The 22017-nt window shown below is 49.9% G+C and overlaps 1 protein-coding gene across 1 annotated transcript in view; it reads right to left on the bottom strand.

Annotated features, from left to right (window-relative positions):
• Positions 1-442: 442 nt before the first annotated feature.
• Positions 443-22017, bottom strand: part of EPHB2 (EPH receptor B2) — a 228089-nt gene continuing 206514 nt past the window's right edge. Inside the window, exons 8-16 of the mRNA XM_064281446.1 lie at positions 21402-21510; positions 20432-20496; positions 9414-9536; positions 8566-8813; positions 7159-7374; positions 6085-6234; positions 3835-4028; positions 1375-1530; positions 443-815 (exon numbers count right to left, since the gene is read on the bottom strand). Of these exons, the coding sequence (XP_064137516.1) occupies positions 707-815; positions 1375-1530; positions 3835-4028; positions 6085-6234; positions 7159-7374; positions 8566-8813; positions 9414-9536; positions 20432-20496; positions 21402-21510 (1370 nt within the window). The 3' untranslated portion in view covers positions 443-706. The remainder of the gene's footprint in view (positions 816-1374; positions 1531-3834; positions 4029-6084; positions 6235-7158; positions 7375-8565; positions 8814-9413; positions 9537-20431; positions 20497-21401; positions 21511-22017) is intronic.

Genomic DNA, 22017 nt, shown 5'->3' with positions numbered 1-22017 from the left:
CTCCCTGGCCCAGGAGGACAAAAGCCCCTTTTCAGCCCCATGAGCTAACAGGAGAAATGGGTCTCTTTCATTGGAGTTTCTAAAATCGTCTCCAAAGTTAGGAAAATTCTTCCATTTGCCCAGTGGCAATGGGAATGGATCTTCCTGGGGTGGCTCCCAGGGCGATACCCGGGGTGGCTGCCTGTCCACCTGCCCCGTCTTCCTGGCGCTCTGCTGTTGAGTGAGGCCTGAAAGAACAAGCCAGTGAGCAGGAGAGAAGGGCGGCCTCTCTCCCCCTTCCTATTTGTTTTCCTGAAAGTGTTTCTTGGCTCTAGCCAGGTCACCTTCCCAGAGGGAGTTGGAGAGAAACTGCTTTTGACCTCCAGTTGGACAAATCGCATGGCTCTCCCAAGCCCTTTCTTTTTTTTTTTTTTTCCCAAGAACAGTCATCGCTTTCCTTGTGAGAATCCTCTTTAAAAAATATTCCTTGTACTTCCCGCCCCCTCCCAGGATAGATTTGCTTTTTCCCCCATTCTCTTTTGTTTCCATCGTTGAGTCGCAGGTGTTCTTGGTGGCGTCTCGTGGCTGGAGTGCCGCTTGGTTCTTCCTGGTGCCCGTGGCCTCCTGGCAGGTGGCTGACCCTGCGGTGGACGGACAGCGGGGGGGCCCCGGCGGTGGGCGGAGGGGGTGGGGCCTGGAGGGAGAGGTGAGCCGAGGCAGGTGAGGGTCAGACCTCCACAGACTGAATCTGGTTCATCTGTGCCCGCATCACCTGGATACTGTTCAGGATTTTTTTCTGGTGGCCGGCCAAAGTGACCCCAACCCGAAGAATGTCCCTTTGGGAGAAAAGGATGTGTGTTAGGGATAGATGGGGGTGGAGGGGCTTCTGTGCCCAGTAGAAAGCTGCCTGGGTCTCTCCAGGGGTTTGTGCTTAAGAGAGCTGGCGGGGGGGGAGGTGATGGAGATGGGGGAGTGGATGGACATCCAAAGCTAGAGTGGGCGACTGGGATGAGGTGGAGGGACACCTGACTGGGAGTCAGGTTGTAGGTGCACTTCTCTGCTCCCCTACTGGGAAGCGGAAGGGAGCTCACATGTACTAAGTAACCACCGACTTGACTTCTCCTTTAATCTTTCTACCAACCCTCAGCTTATAGACAAGAAAACTGAGGCTGGGGGAGGTTCTGTGACTTGTCCAAGGTCACATAGCCCACAGGTGGCAGACAGACCTGGATGTGAATCCAGGTGTGGCTCCAAAGTTGGTCTTCTTGCCCCCGGTCTCTCCACTCCTAGCTGGGATGTTGTCTATTCCCCACCTTCCAGAGCCCCCTATTTAGCTGGAGGGTGGGAGTGGGGAGAGGCAGTGATGGCGGTAGGTAGACAGGGCCAGGCACTTACTCCATCATCATCTGCGACACAACGTCGAAGGAGGTGAAGCCGGCGTTGGCAAAGCTCTCCTTGTACTGCCCCATCTTGATGGCCTCCAGCCACTCGTCCACTGTGTTAAAGCTGGTGTAGTCGGGGATGGTGCGGTCCAGCAGCGGCAGATTGATTCTGGGGGTGGTGGTGGGGTGGGCAACAGAGATGGTCAGGGAACATGCTTGCAGGGAGGCTGAGGGTAAGTATGTGTGAGCTGTGAGTGTGTGTACACATGCAAGCATATCCATTTGTGTGAACATAAGGGAATGTGTACGTCCAAGTGTATGTCTGCATGAGTGCGGGCATGAGTCTGAACCTGTGCGATGGTGTGTGTGTGTATATATATATATATATATATATATGTGAGAGGTCCTGGGTGGTGTAAACAGTTTGTGCACTATGGCTAAATGGAAGGTTGGTGGTTCGAACCTAGCAAGCAGACTTGGAAGAAAGGCCTGGTGATCTGCTTCTGTAAAAATTACAGCCATGAAAACCCTACGGAGCACAATTCCACTCTGACACACATGGAGTTACCATGAGTCAGAATTTACTTGACAGCAATGGGTTTTTGTTTTTTGGCTTATATTTGTGGGAACGTGATAGCGAGGGTATGTGTGCAGGAATCAGAGCTGGGGTCTCCTGGAAGTCTAGGGGAGCCTCTGCTGGGGCTGCTAAGAGCCTGGACCAGTGGTGAGGCAGGGGAGACTTTCTTCCTATGCTAACTTGCAGGAGCAGGATTTCAACTGGGCTAACTGGGCTGATTCTTCACTGCTTCCTCCCCCAGTGGCATTGTCCACTCTGATTTGTGCTCCAGGAGGCTAACGTTGTGGACTGCAGCTCCAAAGTCTAGATAAGGTTGGTGGCACTGATGGGAATGACTTCCTGGCTGGCAAGGAGTGAGATGAGTCCCGTGAGGTTGAAAGTGCAGGGTAATTTTAGCAGGATAGTCAGGAGTGGCTGGCGCAGGGTCATGGGGAGGAGCAACAGGTAGATGCGAGCAGGAAGGTCGCTTGGGCATGAAAACTTGGCGGGTGAAGGATTTGGACACAAAGAGCCTCTAACCATAGCCAGACCTGGATCCTGAGGACATCAGGATCCCAAGAAGCCTTGTGGGACTGAGGGTCCTGAAAAGTAAAAGCATGTGGGGCTGGGAGTGTGACCTGAGACAGCCGCTCAAGCAAGGCAAGGCGTGCAAGGCAAGCACTCTGGGACCCCTGGAGAGAAGGGGAGCACCCTCTTCCAGTTGAGCCAGTCTCTCTGGTTTGGGGGAGGTGACCCAAGTGTGGGGGGCATGTATGTGTGTGGGGTAAGTGTTTTGAATGTAGGTGCGTACCCAGGGGCTTGTGGATGTGTGCAGGCGTGAGGGCCTGAGACTGGTATGCATCTGTGGGTGTGGGATTGTATGTGTCTGTGTGAGCATGAGCAAGAGTGTCTGTGGCTAATTGTGTGTTCATGTATGTGTGTAGGACTGTGTGTGACCCTGAGTGTGTGTGTGTGTGATGTGTTGATGAGGTTACAAATGTAAGTTGGAGGGTCCAGGGTCAAGGATTAGTATAGTTAGAGAAGAAACTTAGTAATGAGTAAATCTATTAACCAACCAAGATTCTGGACCCTTTGGTGATTTTTCTTAAATGTTGTCCTCTCAGGCTGCTTTAAAGAGCCCTCACTAGTTTCTTTAGGCAGGCCAGCAACTCACAGGCCTCAGGAGCTACCTGTGCCCCAGTGCCCCTGCCTTTTCCTCCTGCCACAGCTCTTCCCTATCTGCCCCCATACTCGCTGAAGTATTTCCTGCCATTGCACCCGGCTCGCCTCCTCCTGGAATTCCCTCACTCATCCCTTCAAGAACCAGCTCGGGCTTGAACACTTTGCTAACGCCCCAACCCCTCGCCCCTCTCTCCTGTCCCCAGGTACTTCCTCTACCACGCAGAGTGTGCGTCCTTCTCCTCCTCTGCACCCGAGGCAGTGTAGGTGCCCGAAAACACTAGTCCCATCCTTCCCTGACCCCAAGCTGAGGTGGGGAGCTTCTGCCTGTACAGGGCAGAGCCCTAAAGGCGGCTTACTCTTTAAAGAGGGAGAGGTGAGGTGGGCGGGGCCGAGGCCCTGGAAAGAAGAGAGGGGAGGGGCCGGGGCCATCCAGGGAGGAGAGAGGTGTGGCTGGGTCGGTCCCGAGGAGGGGCGGGCCAGACTGGGAGGAGGGGGCGGGGTCAAACGGGGTTGGGAGAAGGGAGGAGTGGGCGGGGCCAGAGGGGAGTCTTCGGAAGGAGGGACTGGGTCGGGGTAGAGGCCAAGGATGGAAAGTGACGAGAGGAGAGGGGCGAGTCCGGGGCGGGACCTTACGGGGCCAGGGTGGGACCAAGGCTTAGGCTTGCTTAGAGGAGGGGGCGAGGCCGGGGACGAGCGTACCGGGAGGAGAGGGGCGGGGCCGGGGCGGGGCCGTACCCGGAGGAGACGGGTGCCATGGCTTTGAGGCTGTTGGGGTTGCGGATCATCTTGTCCAGCGTGTTGACTATCTGGCCGAACTTGGGCCGGTGGTTGCGGTCCTTCTGCCAGCAGTCTAGCATGAGCTGGTGCAGGGCGCTCGGGCAGTCCATGGGAGGAGGCAGCCGGTAGTCCTGCTCGATGGCGTTGATTACCTGAACACAATACAGGGGCAGAGGGAGGTTGGGCTGGGTCGGGTGAGGGCATCTGCCCTCCTGCCTGGCCCATCTTGCCCTCAGTGCATTGCAGGCCAGACCTAAGTGGTTGCCATGGCAATGACCTCCACTTCCTGGAGGCACCCCCAATGATGGGCCTCATCTGGGCTCCTACCTACTGTCCTCTGGGTCTGACCCATCAGCTTGCCCCCCTCCCCCAGTCTCAGACCATCCAGTGCCCTCAGATAACCTCTGCCTCAGAGTTCCACCAGGCTGACCTTCCTGTGGGCTGTTCCTCCCCATCTGACATCTCTGAACTCCCTCTGGCTTAGATGGCCCTGAGGACTCCCCCCTCTGGCCCCTTCCTTGCCCCCAGGGTGGTCACATGCTTCCAGTTAAGTGCCACTTACAGCTCCAGGTAAGAGATACCTTCTCTGTCAGGCCCCATAGTATGGCCGTGAGCCTGGCTGGTACCCCCTGCCTGCCACTCCCACCCAGCTTATGTCAGAGAAAGGAGCTCAAACATCCTCTCCAATCTCTTCTCCTACCAAGGCCAGATTCTCCAACCCTCCTGTGGTCCCCTTCCCTGCTTAAGAAGCTTCTTCAAATCCTTCCTGTTCTGCTTTGTTTCCAATCAAAACTCCTTGGGTTGACTGTCAACACCCCATTACTGAGCCTCACCAACCTTTCTGACCAACTTTCCTCTCCACTGCTCCCCAACACAACCACTTGTGGTGGTAGGGCAGCCAGTCTCATTATCCCACCTCTGGGCCTTTGCTCATGCTGTTCTTTCCCTTGGAAAGTCCTGACATCTCCAAGTTTCATTACTATTGAGTCCCACCAGTTCTGTGAAGACTCTCTTGAGTGATCTTGCCCATATTGCCCTTGCCTCAGCACCTACAACACCTGCCTTCTCCAATTTAGTGCTTGCAGTGCGATGGGTCACTTTTGTGTGGCCTATCTTGCCATGGTCTTGTACTTCCCACCCAAGTGATTGGGTGGGACTGTGTAATAGGTAATTGTCACCCACCAAAGAGATTGGTAAGTTTTGCCATCCTGCTGGGCTTGAAATGAGCCACCCCAGAGGCAGGAAGGAGAAGATCCCACCACCACCAAGGAAGAACAGCCAGGAGCCAGCATGTCCATTGGACCTGAGATCCCTGCACTGAGAAGCTGCTGGAACCAGGAGACACAGAGAGAGAGAGAGAGAGAGAGAGCTGTAACGCTGAAGGCAGTAAGAAGCAACGGCAGAGACCCAGCAGCAAGAAATGGTGTGGTGGGCTTCCCGGCCCAAGAAGAGAGAAAGAGTGCCTTTGGGCAGAGGCCAAGGGCCAGGGAAAGACCTGCCTGCAAGCCTGGCAGGGAAGAGGGTGTCCTGATGAAAGAACTGTATCCTGCGTGTTCCTGACCCTGAATGGTGACTGTTACTTCCCTAATAAACCCCATAACTATGAGTATGGTCTGTGAGTTCTGTGTGGCCATTGCAATGAATTATTGAACAGAGCAGAGGAGTAGAGAGTACTGTGGGAGGGACGGTTGGTGTCAGAATTGGTAAAGATGGTGGAGAAAGAAGGCATGGCTGACTTCTGCCTCATAGGAATCAGCCTTGGGCTGTTCATCTTGGTTCTCCTTCCCCCTTGAGAAGTTAGAGGAGGTCAGATACTGCCCCCATGCTATTTTTACACTTGATCATCGAATTTTCTGATATGATATCTGGTTCCCTGCGTATTTGTCTTGTCCCCCCAACTAGTGGTAAACACCTGAAGGGAAGACATGGTCTCATTCAGGGTTGGCTATAGGTGCATGCATCCTGAAGATTTGCTGATTTGGGGTTGAATGGGCCTTCTCTACTCCCTACCCCTGGAGAGTCCAGGGTCCTGTGTAGAGGTTTGAACCAGTCAACATTGGGCTGGAAGCTGCCCTGGCAGCCAGGCTGGGATCTCAGAGACCTTTCTTTCATCCCTGGCACAATTCTGGTACAATGCCAGAAATTTCCTATCTTCTTCTCCCGCTCTGGCTAGCCAGAAAGGCTCTTCCCACCCCCTTAGAAACTTACATCCTGGTTGGTCATGTCCCAGTAGGGCCGCTCCCCGTAGGACATCACTTCCCACATGACTATCCCGTAGCTCCACACGTCGCTGGCCGAGGTGAATTTCCTGTACTGGATGGCTTCCGGGGCTGTCCATCGGATCGGGATCTTCCCACCCTGGGGAATGGGAATGGGAGGGTTGATGGGTGAAGGCTGATCTGTGTGTCCTTTGCTCTCAATACTGCCCACCCCAAGTCTGTGCTGCATTGATCGTATGATGCACCTTCTTGTTCCCCAAGGTCACCATGCTGCTTCAGACCTCTGGGTATTTGCACATGCTGTTCCATCTGGATGGAGCGCTTTTTCCCATTATGCCATCTGAAGACTTCCTTCTCATCCTTTAAGTCCCTCTAACTCTTAAACTTCCAAAGAGGTGATCACGCTCCTTAATCCTAAAACTGCCTTGCATCTCTCTATCCAGACGCTTATGACACAAAACAGTACTCAAATTATTTGCCTCCTTGTCTGGCTCTACTTGCACTAATCTCTGTGCCCTTTGATGGCAGGGACTGTGTCTTATTTCTTTCTGTTTAAAACACTTCAACAACCCTAGCTGCTTTCAGGGCAGAGTCCTGAACTTGGGCATTTAAGAGCCTCTAAGATCTAAAAAAAATTTTTTTTTTTTTTAAGATCTAGCCCCTGCCTACCTCTCCAGTATCACTGCTCACTGCCTTTCCCCTTTACAGCCTGGACTTGTCAAGTGATCTTGTCTTCTGCTGTGCTTTCTACCTGGAGGCCCTTTCCTTCCCTTTTCATAGGGCAAACTTACTGGCCCTTCAGATATCACCCCCTCCAGGAAGCCTTCCACTACCTACTAAGGCTGGGCTTCTTGGTTCATAGCCCTGTCATTCCATATTGCTCTGCACATCCGTGACCCCCACCAGCCTGTGAGCTCCAAGAGGGAAGGATCTGTGGTTATCTCATTCTGTGTTCTCAGGGCCCAGCCCAGTGCTCGGCAGGTGTCAGTGAAGACGTATTTCAGGGAGAGATGGATATCCACACTGGGCACAGGTGACCCCAGTGTGCCCGCTTATATCTTACCAGGGCGCTGGTGTAGGTGGGGTCTGAGGTATCATCCTCCAGAAAGCGTGACAGCCCGAAGTCAGACACCTTGCAGACTAGATTGCTGTTAACAAGGATGTTGCGGGCGGCCAGGTCGCGATGGACATAGTTCATGTCTGCCAGGTACTTCATGCCAGCCGCGATGCCCCGCAGCATGCCCACCAGCTGGATGACTGTGAACTGCCCGTCATTTTGCTTTGGGAGAAGTCAAGAAATTGCTGAGTGAATGGAAGAGAAGTCAGAGCTCTGGACTATACCCTAATGGGGGACCAGAGCAAGACCCTGCCACCTGGCCCTGGGCTCCCTGTAGGAAGGACTCGGATGCCCAGTGACCTTAGAGAGGCCTATGAGAGGCTGACTTCAGGGCTGTGAAGAGAACATGAGCTTTGAAGCAGACACACTTGGTTTGACTCTGGCTCTGCCCCTTCCTGGCTGTGCAACCTTGGACGAGTGATCTAATTTCTCCAAGTCTTGGTTTCCTCATCTGTATGTTAAATGCGGTAAGTAACACCACTTCCCAGGGCTGTTTTGAGAGTTAAATGAGAAGGTACAGGGAAGGTGCCTGGCATATAAAAAACCAAACCCACTGCTGTCGAGTCGATTCCGACTCACAGCAACCCTATAGGACAGAGTAGAACTGCCCCATGGGGATTCCAAGGCTGTAATCTTTATGGAAGCAGACTGCCACATCTTTCTCCCACAGAGCGACTGTTAAGTTCAAACTGCTGATCTTTTGCTTAGCAGCTGAGTGCTTTAACCACTGCATAAGTGCTTAATAAATATTTGTTGAATGGCAACCAGTCCCATGGTATGCTTCTGACTCTCGGTCCAGTGCTTTGTCCAGCATATTGTCTGTGATCTCCCAGGAGGCCTTGAAATTTTCCTCTCTTGGCTTTGTGCTCTCAACTCCCCTCTCTGGACTGTACAAAGTTGGGAAAATCCAGACTTTGATGGGAACTCTAGACTGGTGGTCAGGAGACCTAGTACCAGTTGTGGCTCTAACCTTGACCCTCTGGGTGACCTTGGGCAAACTCTTCCTCTCTCTGAGCCTCAGTTTTCCCTTGCGCATAATGAGAAGACTGGGTAAGAGCATGAATAACAACCAGGTTTCAGGCTGTATGCCGACACTCAATGACTGACTGTGGCTTCCTGGGGAACCATATTTAGAAGGATTTTGAGATGGTCTCTGGTCTTAGTGGGAGGGAATACTGTGATTGATTAGCAATGCCTGCCACAAGTGAAGGAATGGAGAGTGGCAGCATGTTTGCCATTCCCGACCTATAGCTTTTCTAAGACCCTTTCATGCTCTTCTTACAGTATGAATCTATGTCCATACTCCTTGTCCTGCCCCACTCATGGACCTCTGGCACTCTCCATTTCTCCTACCCGGAGGAAGGAGTCCAGGGAGCCATTCTCCATGAACTCAGTGATGATCATCACGGGTGTGCTCTTGGTGACAACGCCTTCCAAGTGGATGACATTGGGGTGGTCGAACTGGCCCATAATGGAGGCCTCGCTCAGGAAGTCCCGGCGCTGTTTCTCAGTATAGCCCGACTTGAGTGTCTTGATGGCCACAAAGATCTCTCTCTTGCCTGGTAGCTTCAGGTGACCACTGCAGACCTCGCCAAATTCCCCTGGTACAGACACACCGAGAGAGATAGGATGTCATTTGCCAGATGGGAGTGCCACCTCCGTGTTCCCTGTCACTTCTGCTCCTGGGGCCTGTAGGAGCTCTTCCTCCTCAACAGTCAATTAGTTTTCTCAGACACAGACCTATTTTAGAATGTGGGGACCTCCCAAGAGGAAACCCAAGGAGACCCTGAAAAGTTCCAGCCACCTATGGGAATGGAGAGTAAATTCTTTATGGATGTTATGAATTTCGACTGGAAGTATGAGGGTGAGGATATAGGAGGCCTGGGGAGATAGGGAGGGGGACCATGGGTTAGTGGGAAAAGCAGGAAGCACTGGAAAAGAGTACAGAGACCTGGGTTCCAAACCCAGCTCAAACTCTGACTTTTTGTGGCAGCTCCTTCCCAGCCCTGTACCGTAGTTTCCTTATCTGTTTGACAATGTGGTTTTACTGGACGACCTCTGAGGGCTCTTTCATCTGGAACATTCTGAGTCTTCAGGTCTTGGAGGGCCCTTAAGGCCCCTGCCCCATATTCTACCCTCTCACTTCTGGCCCAGAATTGCAGATGGGGCAGTTCCCACCCATTGCAGAGGACCCCACATACCTGCTCCAATCACCTGCTCAATTTTGACACAGGAGATGTCAATTTCCTTGGCAAACTCCCGCACTGCCTCATTGGGGTCCTCATAGGTGAAAGGATCAATGTAGATCTTCATGCCTGGGGTCACTGCAGGGAGAAGACCAGGCTCGGTCACATGAACAGACTTAAGATGCGGACAAATGGAAAAGTGAGGTTGGAGACAGCCCCTCCATGGAGGGAAATGCACTCCTAGTTGGTTCTCATAAGAACTGGGCAACCCCTTGCAAGTCACCTGGCCTCTTTGGGCCTCAGTGGGCAGGTGGGCACTGAGCTAGGTAGAAGGGTGAGGAGAACATAGAGATCAGTAGAGATGGCAAATTGGTTCCAGCTCTTGTTCTAACTGTAATTGATTAGTAATGACTTCCTGGAGCAGCTTAAAAAACTGCCAGGATTGATTCTCAATGTCTGCCACAGATGTGGGCATAAAAAGATAGGTAAGCATGACACCTTGTGAAAGAGAGTCGGGGGTATCCAAATAAAGAAAAAGTCAAGAAAGAAGACAGAGAATTGGAACTAAATTACAAAAAGAACAGGCAATAGACTGTGCTTTTTGGGCTCTCATTAACGAGACTTCCTCCCTGTCTTTCAAGGCCTAATTCCAGCCCCCTCTCCCCTCAGGAGCCCTCCCTGGCTGCCTCAGCCCTCAAAGCTAGATCCCAGAGCCTGGAGGGGCTGCCTCACTCAGGGTCTGAGAGGCCGTGGTCCCTGGGCCCACCACCCAGGTCCTCTACTAGCCAACTCTTAAACCTTTCAGGGTACCTTAGTGATCAGCATGGGTCGGCACATGAGGCATATTAATCTGATGTGGATTTTTATTTTTTTTGATACAGAAAAAGGAAGAAGTAACCTGGACGTCAAACACCCAGCTCTGTCCCTAGCACCGAGTCACCAAAACACTATGAAGGAAAAAAGAAAGATGACCCACCCCCACATCCCCCCTCCCAGCTAACTGGCCTCCAGCCACCCAGACCTCCTGGCCCTCCACACCCACTCCCTCCTGCAGGAGCTGTGACTTTGGAGGGAGCTACTCTAGGAGTTGGGGCCTGAAAGGAATGAGAGGACCAGACTGGCACCCAGAGAGCTTTTAGGGGGCTGAAGTCTGTGGGCCACCATAGGGATTGGGTGGGGCATCACCCTGCTTGGCTGTGTGGCCTTGGACATGTCGCTGACTAGTCCCAGCCTCTTTTTCAGACATTACAGGAATCTAGGAGTTGGAACCTCTAACACAGGGTCAGAAAACTATGGCCAAACTTTTTATAACTTTAACTAGTTTTTTTAGAACATAGTCATGTCAATTTCTTTGCTGTTTTCACACTGCAACAGCAGAAGTGAGTCATTGTGACAAAGACTGTATGGCCTTCAAAGCCTAAAATATTTAGTATCTGGCCCTTTATAGAAAAAGTTTGCTGACCCCTGCTCTAACACACCAGCTTTATTTTGGATTATTTGTGTAGGTGTTTCTCTAGTTTTTTGGGTCAGGGGCTCTTAATTTGGGCCCGTGAACCACCTGATAGGCTTTGAGGGGGATGGAATCTGGTAACCTCCTGAAATGGAGTGCATTTATTATTCTTATTATCATCATTATTGTTATATTGCCTTTTTGGATTAGAAAAATAATCAATGTTCCTTATAAATAGTCTAAAAGTTATGAAAATAGGTATTTTAGAAAATAAGTTACCCCCAATCTACTGTTGATAAGTTTAGAACATATTATATTTCTAAATATAATTTCCCTTTATTATAATTTTATACATACACACATATACATAACATCTGTGTTTGTGTTTTTCTGGCCATGGGCTCCAAAACTTTTAGCAGAGTCTCAGAGGAGCCTGAGACCCTAGGAGAGGTTAAGAACCACCACCCTAGACTGCGAGTGCCTGGAAGGAAAGGGTGGGTGTGCAATCTTTTCTCATTTCCCCCTTTCCTGACACCCTGCACAAAGCTCTGCACACAATAGGTCCTCAATGTCTGTAGAGCTGAGCAGAATCCAGATGACCAAGATATAATAATACTACTACTAGTAGCTGTCATTCACCCAGTCGTTTGTCTGTGCCTGATGCTGTGCCAGGCTCTGTCTGCATTACCTCATCTTCTCCTCCCAAGAACTCTGTGAGGAAGGGATCATTCTCCCCATTTCACACAGGAAGAAATTGCGGCTCAGAGAGGCTAAGTAATCTACTCAAGGCCAAACAGCTAGTGAGCAGCATGGCTAGGATTTGAACCCAGGTTTATCAGACTTGAGCCCAAAGACCAGTCCTCTAAACCACTGTGCTCACTGTCTCCCAGATGAAAAGCAACCAGGATCTGGTTCATGCTTCCTCCTTGTGGAGTATGCAGCCATGACTTCCTCCTCCCCAAGTGAGCCCTCACCAGAGCCTGGAGATGCTCCCTCTCTTGCCCAGATTCACTGCATGACCTGTGGCAACTGGCTTTCCGCTTCCCTCCCAACAACACTGGGGGAAGCCCTTTCTGCTGGTCTGGCTGGGGAGGAAGGACAGGAACGGGTCAGGTCAGGGAGCTAAGGGGGCGCACAGCAAGAGCTCAAAACCTGCTCAGATGCCTCTGCTGCCGACCAATTAGATGCTGCCCTGAGCCTTGGCCAGCTGGTTGGTCAGCAGGGCTATCCATCACTGACAGAACAAAGATGAATGTCTTCACCTGGCATTCGAAGCTCTCTATAATCTGGCCCCACTTACAGCTCATTGCTACCCCTACATGCCACCAGGAAACAGTTATTTCCCCAGGGTTCCCAGACACACCTCATAATTTCTTGCCTCTGTGCCTTTGTTCATGTTATTCCCTCCACCTGGAACACGCTTTTCCTTTCTGTCTCTGTGTCCAGATCAAATGCCACCTCTTCTGTGAAGCCTGCCTGGATTCTTCTAGTGGAGCCCCATGCTCTCTCCACAGGCTCTGCAGCCCTGTCTCCACACCCACCCTGGCAGCCCTGATGTCCATATAGCTTTTCTATCTTGTATCAGGGCTCCTGGATAGGCATGGTCAGGGCCCCCTGTCACCACCTTCTGGAACACTCTGCTGCCTGTGAGGACTTGTTTTACCCTCTTTCCCCCAGGAGGACAGGGGCTGTGTCTGTCTTGTTCATGCTAAATCCCAGGGCCTGGGACATAGTGGGCACTCAATAAATGCTTATTGATTGAATATTAACATTACTCATGTACGTGTCTTTTTTCTCCCTCTACAACTATTTGCCTTTGAGAATGTAACGAAAGCGACGAATCTACTCCTTGGAAAAGTATTCATAGGATGTGAACACTCCCATATGTAGCGTATCATTTGTGGGTGTTCACAGGTCCTTGGAGCTCTAGGGGTCTGGGAACCCTAAGTTTATGAGCTCTTGCTCTAGAATGTGAGCTCCAGAGTCCATGTGTGAGGGTTGTTGTCGTTAGGTGCCTTCGAGTCAGTTCCAACTCATAGCAACCCTGTGTACAACAGAACGGAACACTGCCTGGTCATGTACCATCCTCAGGATTGTTATGCTTGAGCCCATTGTTGCAGCCACTGTGCCAATCCATCTCATTGAAGGTCTTCCTCTTTTTCACTGACCCTCTACTTTACCAAGCATGATGTCCTTCTCCAGGGACTGATCCCTCCTGATAACATGTCCAAAGTACGTGAGACGGAGTCTCGCCATCCTTGCTTCTAAGGAGTATGCTGGTCATACTTCTTCCAAGACAGATTTGTTCGTTCTTTTGGTAGTCCATGGTATAGTCAACATTTTTCTCCAAGACCACAGTTCAAAGTCGTCAATTCTTCTTTGGTCTTCTTTATTCATCATCCTGCTTTCGCATGCATATCAGACGACTGAAAATGCCATGGCTTGGGTCAGGCACACCTTAATCTTCAAGGTGACATCTTTGCTTTTCAACATTTTAAAGAGGTCTTTTGCAGCAGATTTGCCTAATGCAATGTGTCTTTTGATTTCTTGGCTGCTGCTCCCATGGGTGTTGACTATGGATCCAAGTAAAATGAAATCCTTGACAACTTCAATCTTTTCTCCATTTATCATGATGTTGCTTGATGGTCCAGTTGTGAGGATTTTTGTTTTCTTTATGTTGTGGTGTAATCCATACTGAAGTCTATGGTCTTTGATCTTCATCAGTAAGTGCTTCAAGTCCTCTTCACTTTCAGCAAGCAAGGTTGTGTCATCAGCATAACTCAAGGTTGTTAATGAGTCTCCCTCCAGTCCTGATGCCCCATTCTTCTTTATAGACCCAGCTTCTCGGATTATTGGCTCAGCATACAGGTTGAATACGTGTCAGGGTAGTATACAAGCAAAATAAAACCAAATCTGTTGCTGTCGAGGCGATTCCGACTCATGACAACCCCATGTGTGTTAGAACAGAACTGTGTTCCATAGGGTTGTCTTGGCTGTAATCTTTTTTTTTCTCAGAATTAGTTTTATTTATTTATTTTTGCCTGTTGAGCATATAGACAGCATAACATACACCAATTCAACAGTTCCTACATGTACAATTCAGTGACATTGATTACATTCTTTGAGTTGTACAAATATTCTCACCCTCCTTTTCTGAGCTCTTCCTCCTCATTAACATAAACTTACTGCCCCCTAAGGTTCCTACCTAATCTTTCAAGTTGCTGTTGTCAGTTTGATCCCATATACCCACCCACTGCTGTCGACTCAATTCTCACTCATAGCGACCCTATAGGACAGAGTAGAACTGCCATAGACCTTAAAGGGAAACAATGCTCAAGGCAGACAATTTTTTACTAGTTAAGCTGAACTAATGTTTGGTTTTAAGAAGACTCTAGCAGGTATTTTTGATTTAAAGATTATGTCGGGGCAATAATTTTGGGGAGTTCATCTAGCCTCCATGGCTCCAGAAAGTCTGGATTCCATGAGAATCTGAAATTCTGTTCTACATTTCCCCCTTTTGATCAGGATTCTTCTACAGGATCTTTGATCAAAATGTTTAGTAATGGTACTTGGCCATAATCTTTATGAAAGCAGATTGCCCACCTTTGTTCCACAGTACTGCTGGGTGGGTTCAAACTGCCAACTTTTAGGTTAGTAGTTGAGCACAAACCATTTGTGCCACCCAGGGACCTTCAGATGCTTAATAAATACTAACTGAATGTTTGGCTCTGAGTGAAGCCCTCTTTGCTTCCATCACTCTTTAGTTTCATCCCACCTGCTCACAGTTCAGGGCAGATTTACCAGGTACCAGGCCCTGTTCTAGGCACTTTACAGGTAGCAACTCCATCAACCTTTCTAATGACCCTACCTGATAAACATTAGGTCGAACTCTATGAAACTGCCAATATTTGAGTGTTTCTGGCCTACGAAAATGGCAGTTTCATTGGGTCCAATATCCCCATATTTCAGATGAGGAAACTGTGGCCTAGAAAGGTTAAATGACCTGCTCAAGGTAACACAGACACAGCTAATAAGCAGCAGTAGTGGGATTTGAACCCAGGTCATCTGGCTGTAGAGTCTACACTGGTGAGACCCATGCTACCAGTTTCTTTCTAGTGCTTCCCCAGCCTGTCTCCTGGGATGGAAGCTGAGGTCCTCAGGGCCAAAGCCTGGCATGAGGCTGGCTCCCAGGAGGTTGGATGAGGATTTCTGCAGGCAGAGTCTTCAAAAAATAGTGGGCTATTGTTCGGATGATTTACAGCTGTCAGGGTCGCAGACTTTCATCACCCAAGTGGGAGATGCAGGATGAGGGAGGAGGTGGCAGGCATTCTGTCCTGCTCTGTCACTAATAAGGGGCACAGACAAGCTGCTTTATGAGTTTTACTTGAGTATCAATCATTGTGTTAATCCAGCTGTGTGGCCTTGGGCAAGTTACTTAACCTCTCTGTGCCTAGCTTTTTTCATCTACAAAATAGGGATAATAAATAACCCCCTTTTTTTTTTAGATTTCACTGGTGGCCCAGTGGTCAAGTGCTCAGCTGCTAAGGTGCATGGTCAGCTTCCATAAAGATTACGGACTTGGAAACCCTATCGGGGAGTTCTACCCTTTCCTATAGTGTTGATATGAGTTGGAATTGACTCAACAGCAATGGGCTTGGACATAAAATTAAAAAAAAAAAAATGGTTAACACTGGCACCTACTTTTAGATCAATTAATTTATGAAACTATTCTCTTTTGTAGAATACATGTTAGCACTGAAACAGTTTAGAGAAAGGTAATGGCTATCTTTAAAAAATTAGTTTTGATTGCTGTATTCCCTCCATATTTTATGTGCACACATGAAAGCTAAATTTCTCAAACATTCTATATTCAGCAATTAAAAAAAAAGTCCATTGTTTTCCACTGTTATGGTCTTTATAAAGGACCTGACTTACAGTTTTGAATTAAAAGAAAAAGGTACTAAGATAGCTTTGCTGTATCTTTTAACAGTATTTTTATATAGAACAATTTTGAGTCAGCGTGCAAGTAACTTCTTGAAGGAGATTTTGAGGGTTAAATGAGACGCTCTGTTAAAAAGGTTTAGTATAATACTTGTCCCTGGGTGATGCAAACAATTAAGCACTTGGCCACTGACCAAAAGGTTGGAAGTTGGAGTCTACCCAGGGGCACCTTGGAAGAAAGGCCTGGTGATCTACTTCTGAAAAATTAGCCATCAAAAAACCCATGGAGTGCAATTCTACTCTGATACACACGGGGTCGCCATGAGTTGCAGTCAACTCACTGGCAACTGTTTTGGTTTTTGGTTTTAGTATCGTAACTGGCACATAGAAAGAGTTGGCACATAGAAAGCACTGAATAAATATTACCTGTCATAAAGAAGGAAACCTTGTGGTATAGTGCTTAAATGCTATAGCTGCTAACCAAAAGGCTGGCAGTTCAATCCACCAGGTACTCCTTGGAAACGCTATGTGGCAGTTCTACTCTTCCCTAAAGGGCTGTATGAGTCGAAATCGACTCAACGGCAATGGGTTTGGCTTTGGGTTTGGTTATAAAGAAGGTTAACTGTTGTTATTAAATATTACCATAAAGTACTCTAATACACATTAATTCATTTAATCCTCACAACAGCCCTGTGAAGGAGGTAGCATTCCTGCCAGTTTCAATATCAAGATGCCAAGGCTCAGAGAGGTTCAATGATTTTCCCAAGGTCACCGAGCTGGCCAGTGGCAGAGCAGGAACAAGAAGCCAAGTTGGTCCTTCTGGCTGCACATCCAGGCTCCACACCTTCCTACTCACCCAGCAACCGCTGAATGATGGCATACTCTAGCCTGTGTGGGTGACCCTGAGCCAGTCACATGTCCCTGCTTCCTCCTCTGCCCCGGCCACACAGGGCTGTTGGGTGGATAGGGGTCACAGGGCTAACAGCATTTTGAAAAGAACACAGTCCAGCTCAGATCTAATATTACGGCTCAGGAGGCAGGGAGCAGGAGCTTGGGTTTAGAACGTGTTGCCCTATGGACATATCCTGGGGTCTATTTTTAAAATGAATCCCTGATGTCACCTGTTTCCTTGCTGCTGACTCATGCTCTAAAAAGCCATGCTCCCAAAAGGCTCCAAGCAGAGGGTGTGAGCCTATCTTGTTCTAGTTCAGCAGGGTGTAGACAGACAGGTGGCTGGGCGGTGTAAATGGCTAAGTGCTGGACTACAGCTAGTAAGCCGAAAGGCTGGTGGGTCAGACCCATCCAGCAGCTCCTTGGGAGACAGGCCTGGCAACCTGTTTCTGAAGTCACAGCCTTGAAAACCCTATGGTGTAGTTCTATTCTGCACACATGGGGTCGCCATGAGTTGGAATGGATTTGATGGCAACTAACAACCACAGGGTGTAGACAGAACAGGACAGCGAAGGGTACATACTCTGGGGCAAGACAGCCTAGGGTTATACCCCCGCTCCTGCCCTGAGCAGCTCTGTGACCTCTTTGTGCCTTAGTTTCCTCACACGCAAAACTATAAGGATTAAATGAATAAATACATATACCAAACCCATTGCCGTTGAGTCCATTCCAACTCATGGCAACCTTATAGGACAGAGCAGAACTGCCCCATAGGGTTTCCAAGTCTATAAATCCTTACGGAGGCAGGCTGCCACATCTTTCTCCCAAGGAGCGGCTGGTAGGTTTGATACCGACATTTTGGTTAGCAGCTGAGCACTTAACCACTGTGCCACCAGGCTCCAAATATATATGAAGCCTTAAAATAATTCTTGGCACATAGAAAACACTCAATATGTTTAGCCGCATTGATATCATGACTTTATTTCTTGGAGAATAGGGAGGGATGACGTAACTACTTTTATTTTTAATGTACAGGGGATTTTTATTTCTGTGTTAATTTGCCCATTTTTTCTTGTGATCCTTCCATTGCTTTTGAGCTTAGAAAATCCTTCTCCATTCAAGTATCAGTTAAATAACCTATTGCCGTTGAGTTGATTCTGACTCACAGTGACCTTATAGGACAGAGTAGACCTGCCTCATAGGGTTTCCAAGGAGCAGCTGGTGGGTTTGAACTGCTGACCTTTTGGTTAGCAGCTGAACTCTTAACCTCTACACGACCAGAGGCGCTCTTAACTGGGCTCCGTAAGTTAAATAGTTACCTAACTTACATTCTGGAAAGTTTAATGGTTCACTTATTTTTCCATTTATGTCCCAAACTATTTTTAAGCCCAGGATATTTTACTTTAAACGTTCCAGAGGCTCAATGTCTAGAGCTTCTCAGCTCTGTTCTTTCTTGTGAACCCCCCAGCCAACGCTGCATCAAATGCTAGTTGTAATACTTTAAATAGGTCAGGATCCAACCTCTCCACAGCGGCCACCCTGGTCTAGCCACCATCATATCTGGATTTGCCCATCAACCACCTTACCAGTCTCCCTTCTCTGCCCTTGCCCAGAATACCCAGCCCCTTCAGGCCACTCTCCGTACATCAGCCAGAAGGGCCTGCCAAAACTGCAGCTCAGAGCACAACAGTCCCCTGCTCAGAAATTTCTAATGGCTCTCTGTTTCACTCAGGGCAAAATCCATGGTCCTGCAATGGTGTACAGAATCTGCATGTTGTGGCCCCTCACACCTTCTCTTCCTGCCCCCCTGTAATGGATTGAATTCTGTCCCCCCACAATATGTATCGACTTGGTTAAGCCATGTGTGGTTGTCCTCCATTTTGCGATTTCCCTATGTGTTGTAAATCATAATCTCAGCCTGCAAGTAAAAGGATTAGGGTGGGATGTAACACTCTTGCTCAGGTCACCTCCCCGATCCAATGTAAAGGGAGTTTCCCTGGGGTGTGGCTTGCACCATCTTTTATACCTCAAGAGATAAAAGGAAGGGGAAGCAAGCAGAATGGGGGGACCTCATACCACCAAGAAAGCAGTGCCGGGAGCAGAGCACGTCTTTTGGACCTGCGGTTCCTGTGCTGAGACGCTCCCAGACCAAGGGAAGCCTGATCCATTACAAGGACCTTCCTCCAGAGCTGACAGAGAGAGAAAGCTTTCCCCTGGAGCCAGCACCCTGAATTTGGACTTTTAGCCTGCTGGGCTGTGAGAGAATAAACTTCTCTTTTTTAAAGCCATCCACTTGTACTATTTCTGTTACGGCAGTGCTAGATGACTAAGACACCCCCTCACTCTGTTCTAGTCACTCTGGCCTCTTCGCTGCTCCTGGAACCTGCCAGGCCTGCTCCAGCCTCAGGGCCTTTGCACTGGCTGTTCCCTCTGCTTGGGATGCTCTTCCCTCAGATACCTGCATGGCTCAGTCCCCCACCTCCCTCATATCTTTGCTCAGATGAGACCCTCTCACTGAGGTTAACCCCAACTAGCCTATTTAAAAATTCAACCCCGACCCTGCAACTCCCAATCCATCACACTGTTCTACGTTGCCGTTTTTCCATAGCACTTCCATCTTCTGATACACCCTACAATGTACTCATTCATTACGTGTACTTCTTATTGCCTCGTTCCTACTAGACTGTACGTTCCACAAGGGCAGGGATCTTTGGTTTGTTTATTTGTGTATTCCCAGAACCTAGAACAGAGCCTGGAATACACAATAGGCCTGGAATATATATTTGACAAATAAAGAGATATGCTGGTGGCCCCCTTTAGCATGTGACAGCCCCTGGAGCACATCTGAGGAGCCCTAGGGTACTTCACTTGAGTACAGTATGAGAACCTACATTGGACCCATCTGGAATTCTCTTTTGCTGAGTGAACTGTGGTAAGGACTAAGCTCTTCCTTTCCCCTCTCCCCACAATTTCTGGTCCTGCCAAGGTCAAATGGAGAGGGCCAGCTTTTCTCTCTGCTAGGCCCCTTGGAAGGGAACATCTACTCTGAGTGTGTGGCATATGTGGCCCCAGCCCTGACAGAGGTAGGAATGGGATGCTGGGGGAGATCGCAGCACTGGGTGGGGGGAGACGGCCCCCAGGGGAGGAATAATAGGGGGCTGGAGCCACGGAGTGAGAGCCAGAGGAAGAGGAGGGGGCTCTCACCTCCTCCTTTCACTTCCCAGGCCAGGGCCTAGGATCCACATTCACTCATTCATTCAATTCATTTATTCATTCTAATAATATGTACCTAGTTATGTGCTGGTCACCGTGCTGGTGAGGCAGTGGTGAACACCAGACACAGTATCAGGCCCCCTGCACTCCCACTATAACGGCAGAGCCACTGAAGGTCATCACAACGCAGCCTGTGAAGAGTAAGGCCAGGGCAAGCCCAGGGCCGAGCAAGCAAAGTCAGGGCCCTAAATCCAGGGTTGGGTGGGCCAGGGAAGGCTTCTCAGAGAGGCTTGTATATGATGAGGCCTGAAGGATGAGTCAGAGGTAAACAGGTGATGCAAAGAGGGGAGGGTGCTCCAGGCCAAAGGAACAGCACGTGCAAAGGCCTGGAGGTAGGAGGGAGCCTGGCATATTCAGGGAACAGCCTATTGTTCAGGCTGGCTGCAGCATGGAAAGACGAGGTGAAACAAGGCTGGAGTGGTCGCTGGGGGATGATAGTGAAGGGCCCGAGGGTGCTGGCCCCCTGGGGTGTACGTACTGTGGCCACTGGTGTAGTGCTGCAGCTTGTCCGTGTACTCCGAGTCGGCACGCTCAAACCCCCGTCTTCTGGAACAAGAGCAAAGGGCTGGAGCCACCTGGAGGTGCCCGGGGAGCTGGGAGCCACAGTAGGCGATAGGGAGAGGGTGGGCAAGCCCTCAGAGCCACACGCCTGCCAGAGGGCTTCCTGCCTGCCCCTTGCCTAGCAGCCTCTCCCTTTCTGGCCCACCTATCCTTCCCACCTCTGCCGCCTCAGGCCCAGGCTCACTCTTTCCTTTGTTCCTGCTCTAGTCCAAGTCCTTTCCAAGGAGCAAAGTCATCTCCCAGCCGTGGCTTCTGCCCCCAGAAGTCCCTGGGGCTCTGTCCATCTCTCCACGGGGCCCAGCCTGTTCTAAACAGGGGACCTTTTTAAGGAAGAAGACAGTCTCTCTTTGCGTTATGCTCTGCCACTTGGGAGGCTCTTTCCCCCACCTCCTCCTGTCTAAGTCTTCCCTTTCTTTCCAGCCACCTCAGCCAGGGGCCTTACCTGAGCGCCTCAACCTCCCCTCCGACACTCAGGTATGGTCGTATTCTAGAAGGGGCCTCAACCAACCCAGGCAGTGGGTAAGCTGTACTCCCTTTCCACCATCTTCTTAGCTCCCAGCACCCCGCAGCCCTTCCTGCCCACCGTTCTGAGATGTTCCTTCCTTCATGCTAAAGTCCTAGTGCTCAACAAGCCAGCCCTCCTGAAAAGTGGACTTGTCAAGGCCAATGCCTAATCCAAAGGGGTGGGCAGCTAAAGGTGGGCATTTAGGCAGTGGGAGGCCACTTGAAGGTAACCAGGCCTACCTGAGTCCCCACCCGCCCCTGGGAATTATGGGTGTATCCCCTCTGTTCATGAACACTGAAGGATGGGACCCTGGAATAGCTGAATGGGTGGACAGAATGCAGCTTGGTCAGCCAGCTGGATGGGCTGGGGGATGTCCACCCACCTGTTACACACGATGGCTATGACGACTACAGCGATGAGGAAGACCAGGCCGGCAGCCGAGGAGCCGATGATGAGTGGCAGCTTCTCCTGGATGCTTGTCTGGTATTCGGCTGGGGAGAAAGCACAGCGGGTGTCCTCAGCCTGAGTCTGGGAGGCCTGCTCAACCTTCTCCCACCCAACTGGGCAGACATTGCTAATCCATCACAGCACTCCATCCTGCCGAACTCATGTGTCTTCAAAACTCTTCTCAATCCAGCTACACTCTTTGGAGTAGTTAGTGTAGGTTTACTCTCTCAAATTGAATCCCTCCCACCCCACCAGGTCTCTTGGGATCCCCAGGCTCTGTTCCGGCTCCTGACAGAGCACCTGTCATATGCCCTTGCAGAGTTATGTCACTTACAAATGACCTCGGGCAAGTCCCTGAACTACTCCAACCCTCATATCTCATCTCTAAGGTGGGGGTAGTAATCATACCGACATCTCAGTGTTGACATGAAAAACAACAATAACACCTGACACAAAGAGGCAGTTAAAACTATGGACTCTGGAGCCAGACTCCCTGGGTTTGAATCCTGACTGAATCAGTTACTGGCTGTGTGATCTCTGGCAAGTGACTT

This window comes from Loxodonta africana, chromosome 3 (genome assembly GCF_030014295.1).
Source record: "Loxodonta africana isolate mLoxAfr1 chromosome 3, mLoxAfr1.hap2, whole genome shotgun sequence".
In the NCBI taxonomy this organism is placed as follows: Eukaryota; Metazoa; Chordata; class Mammalia; order Proboscidea; family Elephantidae; genus Loxodonta; species Loxodonta africana.
This window is presented reverse-complemented; position numbering and strand designations above follow the sequence as displayed.